Source organism: Centruroides sculpturatus, unplaced genomic scaffold, assembly GCF_000671375.1.
Source record: "Centruroides sculpturatus isolate CEXI.00-Female unplaced genomic scaffold, Cexi_2.0 scaffold413, whole genome shotgun sequence".
Lineage (NCBI taxonomy): Eukaryota > Metazoa > Arthropoda > Arachnida > Scorpiones > Buthidae > Centruroides > Centruroides sculpturatus.
The window spans coordinates 589,076-610,567 of NW_019384661.1; the positions used below are offsets into that span (position 1 = coordinate 589,076).

At 27.5% G+C, this 21,492-nt stretch overlaps 1 protein-coding gene across 6 annotated transcripts in view; it reads left to right on the forward strand.

The window, feature by feature from the left end:
- Positions 1-21,492, forward strand: part of LOC111626557 (semaphorin-2A-like) — a 257,482-nt gene that overhangs the window by 226,224 nt on the left and 9,766 nt on the right. For all 6 annotated transcript variants that reach the window (XM_023369968.1, XM_023369970.1, XM_023369971.1 and 3 more), the window contains 10 exons: positions 3,164-3,269; positions 4,170-4,334; positions 5,594-5,715; positions 7,613-7,721; positions 10,036-10,096; positions 12,961-13,301; positions 13,830-13,954; positions 15,982-16,133; positions 17,774-17,820; positions 17,951-18,232. In XM_023369968.1, coding sequence (XP_023225736.1) covers positions 3,164-3,269; positions 4,170-4,334; positions 5,594-5,715; positions 7,613-7,721; positions 10,036-10,096; positions 12,961-13,301; positions 13,830-13,954; positions 15,982-16,133; positions 17,774-17,820; positions 17,951-18,232 — 1,510 coding nt within the window. The remainder of the gene's footprint in view (positions 1-3,163; positions 3,270-4,169; positions 4,335-5,593; positions 5,716-7,612; positions 7,722-10,035; positions 10,097-12,960; positions 13,302-13,829; positions 13,955-15,981; positions 16,134-17,773; positions 17,821-17,950; positions 18,233-21,492) is intronic.

The following is a 21,492-nucleotide window of genomic DNA, read 5'->3' on the forward strand; positions in this document are numbered from 1 at the left end:
GATGGCTGATAAAGAAAAACCACCAAAAATATCCAAATTCATGTCTCTTTTGTTTAGTTTTCCAAGAAAAATACTGTTTCAGCAGGGCTACCAAGTGGCATTTCAAGGCCAGTAGATGAAGTAAATTGTGCTTGCGTTATAGGATTTGATTCCATTCTTGAATGTTTGTCTTAATACGAGGTGTGTCCTACTAACTGACTGGGCTAATAACTGACTGTATTTGATAAATAAATCAGAAATAAAATGATACAATAAAAAGTTTAATAGTTTATGGAATATTAAGTGTTGTTTTAGTATTCCATTTTGCTGTTTCATTTATTATGTAATTACATCTTCATTGGAAATAAAATATCTCAAACATTAAAATGTTATTTTCTATATCACTTTTTAAACTACATACAATTTTTCCATAATCCCACCATGACTGTTGAAAGCATGTAACTTGTTGGTATTTCCTTCCAGCAATTTTCTGTGGAATATACATTAGCATAGTTTCCAACCCTCTGCCTTTTGGGTTGAGAATCCACTTTTGGAAGCAGTTGTCATCCTAAGTTAGAAAATCTTTCCCTTTTTGAGAGAGAGATAACATAACACCTGTGATAATTAAGAAAGAGTTTCATTGACCAATGAAGACAAACACCCCAAAAAAAGACACGTGAAGTAGAAGATGGAAAAGTAAATTTATTACATGTGATAAAAAAGTACAGGTACAAAGGGATTCCAACTCTAGAGAGATATTGATTAACAGCCATCGAAATCTGATTGTTGGTAGAACAATTACAAAAATTATCATGATTTGACAAAAAGGAACTAAAAATAAGGAAAAATTTTTGTAATTATTAACACTAATCCTTAATACTAATTTATACCTAGAAGGAAATGGAAAGTAAAGGATGAGAAGTAGCATAGGTGGCAGATAGGATAAGAAAGAATACCAGGATAGTGCAAATGTTGTTCAGTTACCATAAGGGGTCATGTGGCAATTTCTTAAACACAAAATTCTTGCTTCTGTCTTCCTTTTCTTTGGTTCTGGAGTGTTTTTGTATATTTGATCCCAATAGCCAGTTGCACGTTTGGACTTGTCAAGCTGACACACCAGCTCTAACACAAACTTTGGCCTGGGAATTTCAAAGTTCTAGCCTCACCCATCTCTCAGGCATCAGACACTGTAAAGTCTCTTTTCTTTTCATGGTCTTCTCTCTTCAAGCAACAGCCCAAAAGTAACCTTCCTTTGCTTTTATGCCCTTGGGTAACCTCACATACAATATATTGGTAAATTCTAGGAAGTGACCCTCACCTCCAAGAAAGGAGAATTAAGATTAGAAAGTTCTAGAAGTTGGAAAGAACAAAGAACAAGGAAAAATGTCAGAAGAACAAATAGACAAAACCTTTAATTAACACATTTACCTTACCACACCTTTAATTAATGCATTGTCTTCACAAGCATGGATTTACAATCAATACTAAAAGTGCCAAGTTTGCTTCTATGCTGGATCTTTTAGAAATTGTCCTCTTACCAACATTAACATTTTTTTTGCATTCAATGTTGCCATACTCTAATGAGAATTTCAATGAAAGCTTTAGATTTCTGATTATTTATGAAAAATAGATTTTTTTTCTAAAAATTGCCACATATGAAATTTTGTCTCAAAATAGATGTATTAGATGATGTATGAGAGCTTCTGCCCTTTGGTACAAGAAAGCCAATTTGAAAGTTCTTGTAGATCTAAGTCACATGCCAAAATCACATTTTTTAGACTTAAGGTTATAAGGAATTATTTATTTTTGTATTTTTCCAGTAGATAATTAACTTTTTATATAATCCTTATTAATGGTACAATATACTATTATTCTGTATTATAAAGCACCTTTTTTACTACTATTAATCTGTCTAGTAAGAAAAGCCAATATTATAAACATAGTATTGTGATAAAGAGAACAAAGATTGAATAAATGCCTAAAAGAGCTGCAACTTTTGTCTACAATCTTTCTATAAATTGTGTTTTTATTTCTCAGCCTTTCCTAGTTATCAAATCAGCCTCACCTATAATTTAAGGTTGGCAAGTATGTGTTAGTAAGGGTTATCAGCAAAACTATACAATATTTATTGTACTGGAAAATTAGGTTTAATTAAAAATGCATCATTTTATTTTCATTATATTACATGATTTTTTTGATCATGTAGTATAATGAAAATAAAACATTAAAAAATTATCATAATTTTATTTGATATATCTCAAAAAAATTATTTTATACTTATTATCTGTTTATTTTGCTTTTTTTTAATACTTTTAGTTGGAAGAGAAGAGAACTTTCATTTTTCAATTTTTGATTACATCTGATTTTGTTCTTTTTTTCTAATTTTAATTAAATATAAAAGTTGGTTTGATGAAATTTAGCTGCAATCAATACTAGGCTACAAAATATAATCAGGCCTACAATTTTAAATTTAATATTTGACTCATAAAAAACTCCAAAATATTCAAAATAAGAGAAAATACCATTAATTACATATTTATTAGATAATTAAATTCTCAAAGTTATAAAAACAATATATAATGTATCATCTTGCAATTAGTTTTGTAGCTGCTAGATGATACATTTGAATTTCCAACTTTGAAGAAATAACTATTCTAAATGAGTATTAATGTAAGTGAATGAAGTAATAGAATAGTTCCTAAAAGTCAATCATTTACATTTATATATAAAATGCCCTTTAAATATCTTGATTATTTGGTAATTTAATTAACTTGAATAAAAGAAGTGATGAGACATATAATTTTTAAGAATTATCCACCGATTTGATACTGTTTCTTCATTTTCTATGTTAGAAATAGTTAAGGAAAAACATTGAATATAATATTATAGCATCTTATATAAACCAAAATTTTGTGTTGCAAGCAGTAGATATTATCGAGTCTGAAACAAGTTATAGTCAACAAAAGAGGTAAATAGTCACTGGTCACAAGTGTTTGGAGAGTAAAGCTATGTTGAAAAAGCCTAAGTCTTTCTTTCATAGTGCTACTCTGAGTTGCTTAATTCATAGTCAATGTTAATTTTAAAAATACCATACAATGTATTAATGTTCTATCATGATTTTTGTGCAACAAATATTGCTTAGCTGATCAAAAACATTTATAAATATATTTATTTTTGCATTTAGGCTAATCTCACTCGGTTAGGAAAAAATGAGAATTTTCCTGGAATAGGAGATGGTATAGCAAAATGTCCATTTGATCCAGAAGATAATGCAACTGCAGTTTGGGTTGGTAAGTGACTTATTTTCAATAATTACAAAAATAATCATATTTATTACTTGTATTTAGTGCTATTTTTCATCTGGAACATATCAATATAGCATTCTGGTAGATAGCATGAAAAATATCAGTAGCCCGTAAGGAGCATCAATAGTTGCTCAGTAAAAAAAATTCTACATGTTCAATCACCAAATATGCATACTAGCAATATTTTTTTTTTCAAAAAAAGAGCACTGTTTATATTTATACTTAGATTTATGCTTTTTGTTTATACTAAGTAATAAATATAAATCTTTAATATTATCTTTATAATATTAAAGATTACATATAAAGATTTATTCCAATATAAATTTATCTTTAATATTATTCTGTTTGTTAAGAGATTATTATTATTACGGAAAAATTTTTAATTGTAAATACTTTACAATTAAAAAGCAAGATTATAAGAACTAATAAAATAATATTTTTTTAAATGTTTTTTTAATTTCATATGTTTTTCATTTGTTAAATGTTCTTTAAGAACTTGTTGAAAAATATATAAAAATAAGCAAAAATTAAGATATTTACTTTAATAAGATTTTATTATTATTGTAATTTTATTGAAAATTTATATTTTAAATTTTACAGTGAAATTAAATAATTTTATCTTGAATTCATATTTTATTTAGTATTTATTTACATCTATTTTTGTGAGAATTTGATATTCTCTTCATTACTTTTATTTATTTTTTAATATGATTTATAAATTTAAACTTCCTGATAAATAATTTTTTCTATAATAAATCAAGACAAAAGTTATTATTAATTTATTATTTTTTCCGCATCACAACACAACAAAATGATTATATTTTAATGCAAAATCTTCTATCAAATTATTATTTTATCTTTTAAAAATATTTTTTTCTTTTATAGAACATGGAAATCCTGGTGGACTGCCTGGTTTATACAGTGGTACAGTAGCTGAATTCAGTAAAGCAGATACAGTGATATTTCGTTCAAATTTATATAATTTAACAACTGGTCAGACTGTATATCTGTTTAAAAGGACAATTAAATATGATTCAAAATGGCTTGATAGTAAGTTCCTTGCTCTGATGATTTATTATTAGTTTATGATTTTAAAAAATATGATAGAAGAAAAACTAAGTAGTAGTGTTATAAAATATATATCCGAAATAACAAAATAGCAGTGTTGAAACTGTGTCCTTCTTTAAATCATATTTTGAGACATCATGAAGTGTTGATAATAGACAGTGGACTTTTTCCACTTTATTTTCTGATATACTTTACAGTGTATAAGCCAATTGTTCCAAATGCCAATATGCATTTTGGGCTAGCATCCCTCATCTGTTGGCTGACATAAGTTTTCTACAATGGTTGTAAATGTGTTGTTGATGTACATAAAACCGAACACCATCGTGTATTGTAAACCAGTTAAAAGCCTATAACTTGAATAAAAAATACAAAAAGAATCTTGGTGCAATTTCCATTTTAAAAATTACCTCTGCAAAACTCTGCAAGTTCCAATTTTACATTGGTACATTTTGCATACAGTACAGATAACATTGCAAATAACATCGAACATCAGCCATATACTGCCTAACACAAGTTTTGCACTCTTAAAACTAGTCCAGTGTCTAGTATCAACACTTCATGGTGTCTCAAAATATATAATAGCATTGATATATATTAAAAAATAATATGATTAGAAAAAAGTTTTTTCTTATTAAGGAAAGAAAATAAAATGATTCTTGCATGCAGAATAGTATTGTATAAACAATCCAAAAAAATTTTTTATAACAGTGTTGGTAACAATCTTCACTAATGTTTTCAACTTCCACCAAGGTCTTCTTCAGATAGTGACTAAACGGTATCTCCTCTTGACTGTTGGAACAATGACACCCGAGATGTAAATAATGCATGTATCGCGTTTCACCCCTCCGCTTGTCCCAGTTCAAATTCTTTGAATAAGTATCTCCACGCCTGCACGGCATGGACAGAGGAATACTTTAAAAATGGAGAGACGATCGTGCAGGTTTTGTGGATTGTTATTACTCAACACAGTGTTAAGATTAGAAGTCGTTTTGTATTTTATAAATTGTATGAATACATAAATTTTAATTATTAATATTTAATTACATAGTAAAGATTTAAATTTAATGTTCTTGTGCCAATTGTGGTTCATAAAGTTCCAAACATATCTGATGAGCTGTTTATGGAGTGAAAATTATGTTAAGAATATTTTAATTTTAAAGATATTATAAGGAAATATAATTATATTTATTTCTGTAGTTTAAATATAATTTTTTTATTTTATTTTATTTATTTATTTATAGAACCACAGTTTGTAGGTTCGTTTGACATAGGGGATTATGTCTACTTTTTCTTTCGAGAGAGTGCAGTAGAATATATAAACTGTGGAAAGACAATATATTCTAGAGTAGCTAGAGTATGTAAGGTAAGTTAATTAAATTTGATAAACTACAGAATAATTCTGATTCACAAATTTTTAAACAAAAATTGCTTTATAGTATAAATAACTTTCTAAAAATAACTTTGTAGTTTATTTATTATTTGTAAAATTTCTTATATTATATAGAAAACTGCTTTCTTAGAGCTCATTAAATCAAATTAATACCATTTTCTCAAATAGTTTCAGGCTACCAAGTCCTGCCATCAGTGTTTTTTTTTTTTTTTAATATAATAAGAAAGATGTAGGGAAAATAGTTATGAAATGATAAAAGTATAAAATTCAAATACAAATGATAATATTATGTTAAATAGTTGAATCAAAAACTAAATCAAAATTGTTTTTTGAAATTTATGAATAATCTAAATGAGAAATATTATAATTACTCTATTTTTAACCTTATATGATGTGCTACTTTTCCAAAACGCTATCTCAAAAATCATCCTGTGTCTAACAAGATGAATGATCAAATTGAAATCAGCATAGTGAATTGCAGTTATAGGCATAAATCCAAATGCCTTGATTTTCACATAACGACCTTTAAACTATAAAGACTAATATACATATAATTATAAGTTGTTTACAAAAAAAGTGAGATGGCTGAGATAGATAGGGCTATTTTAATTATGATCGTCTTGTATATATATATTTTGTTTGTTTTCTTAAGTAGCCAAAATAGAAGTGTCTGAAAGTGACATTATCCCCATTAACATGGACAGCAGAATAAGAAAACCCTTTGTTACTAAACACAACATATTGTTTAAAGCACTTTAAAATGAATTGACCTTGTTTCATGTAGTTTTGGAATAGTTTGGGAGATCCTACTGACAGTTGGCATTCATACAAAATATATATTGACTTACACTTGACAAATTAATCTCCAGAATTTAGTAAGATAATTTATATATTTTTCAATGTATTTTTGATATACAAACTCTGTATTTTGTAAAAATATAACTGTAAATCAGCAATTATAGGTCTACATCACTTAATACACATGAAGAAGCCTGATGCAAAAGCTGGTCTAACTATTAACACTGTTTATTATCTAAGTGTCAGAAAAAAAATTTCATTTAGTACTGTATAGTCTTTGAATGAACCTACTGCAAACAGCTGTACATGTAACTTGTATTTCAGTCCAGGCACATACTGTAAGTGTTGATAGTGGTTTGGCATTACAGTGTTAAATGAATAATTGAAATATAAGAATGACGACGTCTAATATAACAAGAACAAATAATATACAATATAGTGAAGATAATTTAATTGATGATGAATTAGACTGAAGAAATATAGTGAAAGATCCATAATTCATGTTTATACGTATGATGTAAAATAAAATTACCTTCATGGTACAATGCTTTCATAATTCTGTGCCCTACTTTTACTATACTATTTATCAAAACTAAACAGGTTTGAAAATGAAAAATAACCATTTATATTTGTATGATAAATAGTAATCATCATCCATGTCAGTCATCACATGATAAATATTAATAAATCACCATATAAAACCATAAATTTTTGCTGACATTTGACTCTTTTTCAGGCTTAAAATGAAGATTTATTGTTTAACTTTGAAAACATTTTAAAGTAATTTGAGTCAATATCTTAATAAAAAGATTAAATCCACAGTAAAGTAAATGCTTTAACACAACATGCAATATAGTACTGACATTTTGATTTTTTTTGATAATTTTATGTATTTCTATTCACAAAGAGTAAATTAAGCTTCATAAAAATTAACAAAAATAATGTTTAAAGCAATTTAATTGAATTATTTAATATTTTGAAGAAAAATAAACTGTTTAAATTCTTTCAGAAATAATAGATTTAATTAAAAAGTTATATTATTAAATTTGTTTAATTTCATTTACTATTTTAGAGAGACACAGGTGGAAAAATTATTTTAAATAAAAATTGGGCTTCCTATCTGAAGGGTCGATTAAACTGCTCCATTCCAGGAGAATTTCCTTTTTATTTTAACGAAATACGTAAGTTGATTTATTAATACTTTGAAATTAAACAAATGATAATGAGTGTTTTTATACATTTTCAAATGTTTACAGTGTTTTTACAAGTTTTTGTGTGTCTACTCTTTATCTGTCAAGTTTTTTCATGCTTAAATGTGTCCTTTTTATAAGTGTTGGGTTTTTACATATTTTTGTGTGTTTCCTTTTACTGTAGTTGGGCTTTTGTTAAATGGGGATGGAGATATACAGCCAGTCAGCATTTCCTACTTTTGTGGTAATGAATAAATATATAAATACAGTAATGCCAAATTAATCATATGATAATGAATGAGAAAAATCAGATATATTATCACTCCATTTTTACTAATTTTCTTTACATGTATATATTGAATTCAGTTTTTTAATTAGCTAATATTTCTAATGTTCCATTATTAACAATCAAAAAATTTTTCAGTTATATTTCTTGAAATTTATTTATTTGTTTTTCAAAAATATACTTTATATCTTCTTAAAAATGGTTAATTTCATTGTATTTTATAATCATTATTTTAAAATAATTTAGTATGTAAGGNTATTTTAAAATAATTTATATATATATTATTTTATACTTTAATTAAAATTTGTAAATTTTTTATATGAAACTGTTCTCTTGTTATTACTTACAACACCAGATCATAAAAAGAAAATACAAAAAAGACTGAATCATGTTCCACCCTAATACATTTATTCAAACTTGAATAAATATTTAAAAAACAAAACAAAAATATGTATTGTCTTAAAGCACCTTGAAAAAACTTTTACAAACTATTTTTCTTTATTTGATACTTCCATCATTCAACTCATGCAGCAAAAACAATGGAATAATGTGTCACCTATGTCAGGATAACGGAATCATTTCATTTTAACAGTATAATCATAATACATATGTTTTAATAAATGTGGATAGACATCAAAATGCACAGTTGTCAGTATTTCTTTGGTCCTCCATGGGCTGCACTTATGGCTTTATACAGAAGGTGTGGAATGAATCAGCTTCTGGCACTGAATGATGGATGTTCTTGAGTCCACAAACGTAGCATCATCTTCAGATTATTGACTGTAGTTGGTTGCAAGTTGATTTTTAACAATATTTCACAAGTTTTCAATTGGATTAAGATCAGAGAGTTGTCCAACCAAGATGACATTGTGATGATGTGTTGTGCTTTTAGTGAATAAGCTGGGATTAAATCATGCCGGAACACAAAATAATCTGCTCCAAAAAGATCTTCAGTTGATGGTAGCATGAAGTATTCCAAGCTACTCTGATATATATCATTGTTTTCTACCAATGGTACTGGTAGATACAAGCATTAACAATCTGAAATAGTCATCCTTGCTGGGAACTTAACTGAAGTCTTTATGCAACTTGGATTGTATGCTTCATATTTTCAATGCCATACATAAGACTGTTATCACCAAAACCAGTGCAGAAATATGACTTGTCTGAAAATAACACTTTTGATCAATGATGCATTATAGTTTCATGAGGCTCCAGGCTAATTTGAATTAGGGGCCCCCATGTACAGTGTTGACTTCATTTTTCTTTGAGGGAATTTTTTTGGGAAAATATTTTCTTGTAAAAGATTGGTTTGAAGCTCCCTGTTGATGGGGGCCCAGGTTATTGTCCTTTTTGCCCACAGTGCCACTGCTTTTGATTAATCATTGTTTTTTGAGGGCTTTTGACCACAACACTGTAAATTGTGAATAACAGATGAATTGTTAATGTTTTAATCTGCCGGACAACTTCAAACATTATGGAAATATGTTTCATATTTCCATAATGTTTTGTTGTTGAATGGCAATGGTTGGTTGTTTGAAAAGAAAGGACATGAACGAACATTGAATGAATTATAACACAGCATTTACTGTGTTATAATTTTGAGGATAGAGATTAAGTTTTTTGCTAATTTATAAAACTCAAGTTTTTATAACAGATGGTGCCACACACAATTTTATTTTTTATATATATAAAGTACAGAAGATACAAAAATATCTTCACTTCTGCCGTTTCCAACATCAGGAACTAACAGTCTTCTTTTGCAGAGATGACTTTTCATTGTAGGCTGACTCTTAACTGTTTTCTATTATTAAGCAAAAATAAAATTTTGCTACAGTATGCAAGTTTTTTTAATAAAAACTTTTATAACAGCTGGGAAAGTTATGCAATTCTTGTTACTAGATTTTTTATATCTGGTGTTGCATATTTATTCTAGTATTGTAATATGTTTTAAATCACAATATATAACATTGATTTTTTATTACAGAAGTTAATAATTTTTAACATTTTTTATTTTAGAAAATGTTTACAAACATCCAGAAGATGATCAGAAATTTTATGCTGTTTTCTCCACTTCAATGTAAGTTAATTATCTGTAATTAAATTAAAATATTTTTTATAATCATAAAGTTTCAGTTATAGTTTTTTTCCTTCTCAGAATATAATCTCATTAAAATTTTAAGAAAAAATAATCTACTAAGAATTTATTTATTTGATTTCTAATATGTTATAAATGTGCTTTTTTGTATTAAAAAAATAATAATTAGAATTAGAAACAATTTTATTTATAATAGGGAATTCTCCTGCTGCAAGGGGTTCTGCCCTGTGGGCACTAAGAGGATTTCTTTTAGCAGGCCCATTATGGGGCAACTGGGTGGTGAGGGATGGGGCCCAACATATCCAAATAGACCACCCCCCAAAAAAATTCCTGGGGATTTCTTGACCTGTCCAGATTCGATCCCCAGTCACCCAGAGCAGTAGGCTGCCACCTTGACCACTCGGCCATCTGGCTGTCTGCTGCAAGGGGCAGTGTAAGTTACAAAATATAATTACATACATTAAAATGAAATGGTTTTAACTTGTGCATTGTTGAATATTGATTTATATATATATATATATATCAAAGTATAAACATGAATGCTATATTAATACTAAATATACATATTATAACCATTGTATTAGTAACTTAAAAATAACATTGACACTAAATAATTTGAAGAAAGCTGATACCAAAGGTTCATATTATTTTTGTTTTATCCTCAATCATACTTATGGTTCAAAGGAATTCTGTGTGTTTTATCTATCCTTTTCACATCAAAAAGTAAGTTATAAAACAAATATTCTTTTCATATAAAGGATTTTTTGCAGTACATCCTACCCATTCTGATTATCCAAAATTTTACATTTATAGGAATACAATAATGTTATCAAGTTTGCATAACTATGCTCTGAAATTACACTCATCTCAGATTGAATAAAACTAAAGTATATGTACATTCCTGTAACTCAGAGAAAAATCAAATCAAATAGGAAAATGATCAGATACATCAATACTTAGAACTACAAAACTCACAACATATTTATCAAGGATTCTGAACAAATTATAAAATCTATAACCAATTTCCTAATTGAGGAAAGAAAGATATATTCCACGGTACATCTCCTACCATTCAAAATATATAAATTATTTTTCTGAACAAAAATTCAATCAACTTGTAAAGATTCACATTAATCTTTCAGTCCTGAAACAATCTATATTATCAATAACCATATTATTTCATTAGTAAATTGAATCCATTAATACTCAAGTGGGTTAGAAAAAGTCCCTTATTATCAGCCAAGCCTGTCTTAATTAATAATTAACCAGATATTAAGACATCTTTAAAATTTATTTAAAAATCTTTATTTTCATTAAGGAAACAATAACATGATATGTTACTTAATTTGGATTTAGGAAAAGTACAAACATATTCCTTATGAATATTGATTAAAACTAATATAGAATAATTTCTTATTTGATTCAGTAATCTTTCTTTTGACAAGTAACAGTAAGCCACCACAGGATGTCCAAACTTCACACATTTAAGAGCTCAGTATTTAAATCTAGAACTTAATATCTATAAAACTTGTTAGATTGCAAATAAAATAATTTTCTTAAATTTTTTAAACTTTTTGGGATCAGAATTTATTTTTAGTATAAAAATTTTATAAGTAAACAATAAAATCAATATGCTTAGTTAGGATTCAATGTAATGAAAGGTGCATTTTTATAGTTTGGAAATTGATACAGGATGCATGAAAGAATTATATATTTCACTTTGTATTCTAAGTAAATTAATTTATATATTTACATATATTGTTTTAAATATTCAAAACTTAAAATATAATTTTGTAGTATGTAAGTATATTCTAATTAATGAATGTTATTCTCTGAACAGTGGCATAGCTACATATTCAGCACCCTGAAGCAAGTAGAATCAGTGCACCTCCTTTTTCCTCTGAGGAGGTCCACAAAATTTATTTTGAACATTTAATTTCAATTTAAAACCTTACTTAATATCTTATTAATTTATTTGAGATTCAACAATAAATATAAATATAACAACAACAAATTGAATAAAACAATATACAATTCTTTAAGTACAGAGTACCTAATAATATATACTACATAGTATATAAACTGTATTGACAAAATGTATGCAAGTTTAGTTTCATAACAAATATATTATAATACATAAAAATAACTTAAAGGTGGTTGTTTTCTTGCTTTTTTGTTTGCAAATCAGTCAATCACTTTCTCCAGATTAAGTTGACAAGCTATTATTTTTTCAATTGATATGGTAGCCAGAGCTAAGACGGTGTTGTAACATGCTGCTTTTTAAATAAGTTTTGATTAATTTTAGTTTTGAAAAACTTCGTTCTCCTGTTGCTGTCGTCACCAGTAAAGTTAAAAAAAATGAGGTATGCTGCAATAATGTTGGAGAAGGTACTTGATGCTGCGATGTGAATTAATAGTAGTTCAGCAACTTCATGTATAGAAGTAATTTCTATTTACCTGAGTATAAAAACACATTTTAAACTGAAGCAGTTGAGGTTCAAAACTAGGCGAAATTTTGGAAGGATTTGCCAATTGTAACAACTCTTATCCTTCCAGAATATTTTTATCAGATGATGCAACAAGATATGCAGGTAATAATTATGTATATATTATGTCAAACAGATTCAAATCTAATATTTAATTGATTAATTAAATCCAAAAATTTTTTACAAATCTTTTTACAAAGTTTTATTTTGCCCTTTCTAAACTTGGCACCCTCATGATTCATACACCTGGAACAGTTTGCTCCAACTGCTCCACGGTAGCTATGCCTCTGTCTCTGATTATTATTATTATATTTGTCAATTCAAAATATAACATTTTAAAATTAGTTTTTTTGTTTACAGGAATGGTATCATGGGATCTGCAATTTGTACATTTAGTCTAAGCTCTATTCAAGAAGTTTTCAATGGGAAGTTTAAAGATCAAGCAACATCATCATCTGCTTGGTTACCAGTTCTCACAAGCAAGGTTCCAGAGCCTCGCCCAGGAATTTGTGTTAACGATACACAGACACTTCCAGATTATGTACTAAACTTTATTCGTGGACATCCATTAATGGATTCAGCTGTAGCACAAGATGGAAATAAACCTGTATTTTATAAGAGAGATGTAATATTTACAAGGCTAGTAGTTGACAAAATAGAAGTGGACGGAGTACATTACACAGTTTATCATGCTGGTACAAGTAAGTACAGTTTTAACATTATTAAATTTTACTAAATTTTAAAATGATTAATGTTTTATATTTATTCTAAGTTATGAACAATGTCACAATGCCCCTCCCCAAATAACAATTACCATTGTGCATTTGTATTCCAATTCAGGAATCTGGTAAACTAAGAATGACAACTTTGCTAATCTAGATTAGTAGAATTTGCTATATTTTAGTTCTAAAAATATAATAAAATTAAAAGAAATTATAAAATCCAAACTTAGCAATTTGCTTNTATATAGGATATGTAATGAGTTTTCCATTAAAATTTGATATGAACTAAATAATTAAGTATATTATAATAAATTAAATGTCAAAAAATTGCCACAGGTGAGTTTTGATATAAACTATTTCAACTTCTTTTTAATAATAAGCAAATAAAGAGTTATATCAAAATATTGTACAATAATTATATTATAATATATTAGAAAATATTTTTTAATATTTTAAAATTGGAAAGTTTTAGAAAAATATTAATTTCTTTTTTAAAATTGATAATAGGTGAAGGATTAGTTTATAAATTAGTTGAATGGTATGACAGGACAGGCGAACAACATTCTAATTTGGTGGATATATTTGAAGCAACTATACCAGAACCAGTCCGAGCAATGGAAATATCAAACAAGGTAGAAATTTATCTTACATTTGTCTGATATTAGTTTTAAGAATATATATATTGGGGCGATTCAAAAGTTCCCAGATACAGACAACTTTTGTGAAAAAGATCTCTAGCATTGGAGAGCTGGTATTTGCATTGCATTATCAAAGCATGCACTATCATTTTATACAGCTGTTGAGTTCATTCTTTTGGTGAATTTTGTTTTCCCAACAACAAAAACATTCTAAGCTAAAATAACAATTACTTATGTATATTTTATCTTAAACAAATTGTTTATTTTAATATTTTTATTAAAAAATAAATGAAATTTGTGTTTATAATAAAAATAATAATAGCCACCATTTCCATCCCTGGATCCACTTCTGAAATTGAGGGGCTGACTGGACAAACTGCATATCCCACATTACAAAGTTTTCAAGAAAAAGGAGGATTTGTGTTTCAATTCACCAGCATTTTAATGTGGATGTACTGTACAGTACAACCTGTAGGACATGTAACTGAATCATGGAAGTTTCTTATATGATGGGTTGAAGATACACAAATCCAAATTTGTTACTAACTCATTTTTTGTAGTTTGTGGGATATACTATTTTCCACTCAGCCCTTCAGTTGATAATGTCAGTCAGTATTACTAAGCTGGCTGTTCAACAATGTATTGTTAATTAATTTATCCTTTATTTTAATTTAACATTTAATGTAAATAAATTCATTTACTTTTTTCATTTCTAATACTTTCATTTAAAGAAGCAGCTTCAACCCATTTGTAACTAAATTATAAATTAATGTTACTAACATTCAAATGTAAATTTGTCTCTGTAATCCAAAAAAACACACTTTGGTAGACGCATCTCACAGCAATTTCTGGTTAGCAAATTATTTTTTATTTTCCATTGAACTACAAATATATTTCGGGTTGGTATAATGTACTCCATCCCCTCCTCAGTGCTAGTTCAAATAAACAAGAAATATTAAAACATGACTATGTTATACCATAGAAACAAAGTAAATCATAAAAACCACTTACATTTCCACATTATATAAATTACAAAAAATTCTTTTTTTTTCAAAATAGGGATTGGGAGGGCAAACCTTCCTCATCCTTAACCTGTATTTAAACACAAAAAATTGTGCATTCCATATTAATATACATCTAAAATTAAACAACCATAACTTCCAACATACTCACAAACAAACAAACTTCCATAATACTCACAATCATTTAAAATTTTTTTACAAATGGGTATATAACAGACGTAGTAAAAATTGACATATGTATGTAAAAGTTTTTTGATACCATCTGAGATAATAAATATCTCAGATGGTATGCAAATTGATTACCACTAAAACAAGTTAAAACATGGTATAATTGTTTGTAAGAAATCTTCCATAGTAATTCTGACACTGGCATATTTTTAATAATATTGTCTGTGTATCAAAAAAACTGTTACGTCTACCAAAGAGTGTTTTTTGGATCCAAAAAACACACTTTGTAATCCACTCTGTAATCCAAAAAACATATCATACAGCAAGCCATTTATATATTACAAACAGTCAATCTATTCATCCTTTCAGGATGCATTTTAACATATCTTGTCCATAATATTGTAAAATTCTAGAAAGTACAGAAGTAAAGTTTTGAAATTTTTTCAACACGAATGACAATAAAATAATTGATCTATTTTTTACATCATCGAAAATAATATAAACATTATATTTTGAGGTGTGAGATAATCTATATGAATAACATTGAACCATATTCAGTGGAATTCTTTTTATTCATTGGAGATGGAAGCTCAAAAACATTAATTTACATAGCTATATTGCAAAGCTGTCATTTTGATATATAAAACAAACATTTACACACAATGGTGTTTTTTCAATTTTCTGAATTGAAAAATTAAAATGTCTCAAGTCAACTTACTTTTCTGTAATGATATCTGAAACAATTTTAAATTAACTAGTTATGAATATAAAATAATTCAAGATTTAAATATGGGATAACTTTATGCAGTTGATATTTTTCAATGTTTACAGCATAAATCGTTATATGTAGCATCAGATTCTGTGTTACGACAGTTTGATCTCATTATGTGCAAAGGTAGATATGAAAACTGTCTCCGGTGTATCCAGGATCCTTATTGTGGATGGGACAAAGAACGTGGTGAATGTAAAAAGTTTGTCACTGGGTAAGTATTTTGAATGTAATTTAAATTACACAGTATAAAATCTATGTAGAAATATTTTTTTCTTAATTATTTAGCATTACATTTAAAAAAAAATTTTTGTAAGAAATTGAAAAATCAACTCATTTTGAAAGAGGTCACGTTTGTTTAAAAGGTGGCTGGAAATGTTTTTAAGAAAAATAATTGTTAGAATAGTTTTTAAATAAACTTTTAATTATATTATTATAATTTGAAATAATTGAAAAATGTAATGACCCTGAATTCATTTAAAAAAAGCATTATTTTGTGCATTTTTTTTTCCAACTCCTTATTCATTTATTTTAAAAAAATTAATTAAATTCTATTCCAAACTGAAACTAAATAAGGATTGTTGCAAAATCAAGGACTAACACTATATATGTTGGTCCTTGGTAATAATTTACTTCAGAAAATCTATTCATTATTTCATTTCTTTACTTGTAAAATAGCATAATTTGAAAATACTTCAACTTTAATACAAATTGACTGAAAAATTTATACATAAAATTATTATTATGTAATTTGTTTTATGAAAGTTCTAGCAAATTGTTTTTCATTACTTAAATTTGAATTTAAAAAATTGGAAACATATTTGCAGTAGTTCTTGTAATCATTAAATTATGGGCTTACTTTATCAGAAACATATGAGTTTACTAAATTCTACTTTTATTCTTTTATATTAAATATTCTAAAGCACAAAAGAAATTATCAGAAAAACTATCATTCCATTCTGTACTTAATGTGCATACATACTTTGATTTCTAGAAAATAATATAAAATTAATTTTTCACACCAGCTTTATAATTTCTAATTTCTCTCTTTTGAACAATGGAAATTGAAAAGACAAAAATGTTATTCTCTTGTGATCTTGCAAATTACAGTTGCAGATGATAATGTAATTTTATTAAACATGCATGTATATATACAATCATTTCGAAGTTCAAATAAAAGCTACTTTCTGAAATTATACTAGACATTAAATATGATTAAAATATTTACAATCAAATTTGTGTTACCAAAAGGAAATTGTTAACATTTCAAAGATATTCTAAAAGTGTGAAAGAATTAAATTCCACATTAAGATATTATTATTTATAGAGAGTGGTCAAAAGTCTATGTCATCCATAAACAGCATAAGCTATTCAAGACTGGATTAACATTATGTTCTTGTCACAATAATGTATTTCAGGAGGGGTTTAATTCTTTGTTAAATCTTATCAAGAAGTCCTGTTGCATATGCTTTGTGAACATTCATGAATCCATACACTTGTAATAAGCCATTCTTCCACACTATAGGAACTTGTGTCAGCTATCTGAAATGAAATATAATTGTACAACTTCAAAAATTTTGTTACCCTAGAGGTCTTATTTGGACTACCTGTACTTTGTTTTAATACAACATTGATAAATTGAGTTTTGGAGATATATTAAATTCAATGTTCTTATAAGTTTAAATTTTGCTTTGATTGTAAATATTTAATTATTTTTGTGTTTTATAATAATTTATTGCAAAGAAATGTTTAAACACGGGTGTTTTTAAGCCTTGCTGGCTCATCTTCATAGGCATAATGTATCATATAATTACAATAAAAAAATAATTTGATTTTAATAAAAATTAATTACAGATTATTGCAAGATGTAACAAACGCAACACCTGGAATCTGTGATAATTGTAAGTCCTTTTATAATTTTTAAAACATTAAGATATAGTAACATGTGAAATTCTTTTGTATAGTTCTATCATTTTTATGAAATTAACAAGTATAAAAATTAACAAATTTAATATTATGTTTATTTTACAGTTGTGAAAAATAAACCATTGCATGTGTATTGGGGTCAGAGTCTTCATTTGACCTGTGCCATCCACATGCCAGAAATTGAAGAACTAGGAATGGGAATGCTGCAATGGTTTCACTACAGTAGAGAAAAAGGAAAATATCTTGTCTCTCAACATAGAGATAAATACATTCACACAGCCAACAATGGTCTTGTCATCTTATCTGTGAATGAACGAGATAGTGGCAGATATGACTGCAAATTAGGTACCAGCACATTGTGTAGTTTTAACATCACCGTGGATGCAAGTATGTCATTTATTATTCTTATAAAATACATTATGTTAGCCTATATCAATATTTAATCAGTTCACATATTTCAAATATATGTGTCCCTATTTACATCAGAAATCACAGTGTAAAATTTTCTAATAGAAGGATGTTTAAAACTTCAATAAGTCCAAATGAATAAGTTTTCTTGAAACAATTTTTCATTTCTCACTTATTTAATCCTTCCTATAACGAACATAAGTTTGTTTTGCACTTTAGGGATTTTTTCCATACTACAGTGGAACCTCGCTTTACAAGCATCTCTCATAAGGAGCAAAGCAAATTCTGAAAAAATGACTCGCTTAATGAGCGACAAGCAGAGGGGAAGTCCCGATTGTGTGCATGCTACATCAGGGCCCTTAGTCTCGAGTTTTTCGTGTTACAACTCCCAACGTGTTGAAGGTGTCACGTGTTACCATCTCACACTCTGACGTCAAATCGGTAGTCTCCAGTTATAACTCACATGCTTTCCCATCTCACCATGCGAGTTGCTACTCACGTTGAGTCAAGCATGTGAGATCGCTACACGAAAGTGAAAATGGCTGACAAATACGCTATTCTGATGGCAATCGAAGCGTTAGAAAGAGCCGAAAGAGTTGTTTAAGAAGTCAACGAATTTTTCGAACACGAGTAGATGCCATTTCTTTTTATGTCAAGTCATCATTAATAAAAAATTTTAATTCATAATTGATAAAATTATATAACAAATTTTTCCAAAAATAAAAAGTATCTTATTCATCGACAAAAAGAATTATAATGATAGTAAATTATATGTATAAATTATTAAGAGCATAGACACTATATTAAGATTATTTATTAATCATTAGTGTTAAGTTCTGATTAATAAATAATCTTAATAAACAAAACAATTTAATACGAGATCAAGGAAGAAAACTATATGAAAAAAGGATTAAATTAAAATACTTTTTCCATTACACGGCGGATTTTTTAGCTCCAATACATAATTAGAACTAATTCTCTCCACAAATCAAATTGTCTTTTTCTTGTAAATTCGTTGTCGAATTTTATATTGTTCGTTTTCTTATTATTTTCTATATATGTTACTAATACTTCTTTTTGTTCTTCGTTTCTTTTTTAAAATAAAATATTGGAGGTTTCCATTTTGCTATAGGACAAAACTTTTAACTATAACACGTGTAAACTAATTCACGTTGATTTGTTTACAACTTGTTACAGTAAAGTTGATTGGTCGAATCAGTATAGTCGCAAACCCAGATGCATTGTAAATAATCCCATCATGCTTAACGATACACGTAAACAAGTGAATATGACCTACTTCCGCTTGCCTTTCGAGCTCGCTTGATGGGTCTAACTCGAGACTACCGATTATGTGAGTCACAGTAACACGAGTGAGTTCGATGACGTCAATTCGAGTACAACACGAAAAACTCGAGACTAAGGGCCCAGTCTGTGTTTCAAGATGCTAGAGGAACGAGTGCTAGTGTTGCTTGTGATCAGACATATTACAAATAAACAGACAACCACATGCTAAATAATATGACAAATTCTTGGGCTGTGTAAAGGCTGCAATTAAAGAAATTACTGTGTTTCGATTTAATATTTAATTATTTTCTGCAAATTGAATTCATTCCATGCTAGAAGAAAAGATGAAGATGATTCATGCTTCATCTTTAATTTTCTTTGAATAAGCATTATACATAAAATATTTTTTCGGCATGGATCACATTATTGTATTTTACATTAATTTATATGGGAACAAGTGTTTCTCATTATGAGTAAGATTCTGAAACAAATTATGCTCATAAAGTAAGGTTCCACTGTACTTTAATTTTGGACAGATAACTCATTAGTTGTGTATATTTGAAAGATAATTTTAAAATTGGTTTATATACCAATTTTAAAATTGTCTTTCAAATTATTTTCTATGATTGGAATTTAACTCATGATTATTTTATCTGACTGTCACGGAGTATGATTTAGCATTTTTATTTTACAACTAATTTCCTTTGTCCAGTAATATTAATAAAATATACTCAGAAAAAATTAATTTTTTTCTAGCAATAATAAAGTTAAATCATATTTACATAATTGGAACCGTTTATAAACACCTACAATTGAATTATAAGAGTGGCCAGGAAGTATAGGAGCAAATTTTTCAATATTCCAGAGGGATTTCTCAGTATACACAAGCTTTGTGTGTGCATGAACTAACATATGTTTGAAGATGTCTTATCTTTGCTAATGCCCACTTGGTCAATAGTTATTTGTATAAAATATTTAATGTTAGTTTAGTTAATGTAAATGGATTACTACATTACCTTTCTGTAATATTATCATAAATTTAATAACAAAATTGAAATTAAATTAAAAAATTATTGTAATTACTAGTTAAGTGGTTAGCTTGCTACCTTACACTAACATAATTTTATATTAGCTCGTATTACGATATTTTTTTTTAAACAGTTAGCCAAACTATAGACCAAATAATTCAGGTGTTATTATTGTAGATATACATAAAGAACTAATAGAAATGAAACAAAGGCAATATTTTAATTACAGTATCCTAAAATGACAAGCATTATCTTGCTTTCAATGATTGTCTCAAATGTGCAGGATATATGCCATTTCAGATTATATACCAAAAATTGCAGTATATGTTTTGATATATTAAATTCTTTTCTCCTTTATTTTCTTGTACAAAGCAAGCTAATTCCAGACATTTGGTTTACTTAAATCCTAGAAATTCAAATTCTAAATTTCTCATAAAAATCCATAGTCAAATTGTGAACTCCCAGATTAGAATATTATACTAGATATAGTACATTCTCACTTATATTAAAAATCTCTCTCTCTGGTTTGTCTTAAGGCATAACATCATGCTTGAACTTTACATGCATATTATGGCTAACATTTTCACCCATATGACCTTAAAACATCTCTATCAGATTATACCATACATACACTTGTCATGTGATAAAACGCACATTTGTTCCACTCCTTTGCCAAGTTTATGGTCTAGCTTTCACTTGCTTAGCTTGCAACTAATTTGTTATTTGACAGATTGGCAGTGCTTTTTTTCTATTTAAACATAATTGTCCATGATATAAAGAGAAAGTTTCATTACATCAAGGTGTCAATCCATATGAAGCTAGCATCTTCATTGTAGATCAAGAGTTGTGACTTAAAGTAGAATTTGGTGACATCATAAATTATTTGGTTTTGACAAGAAATTACTACACTTTAAAGATTTGTAAGCT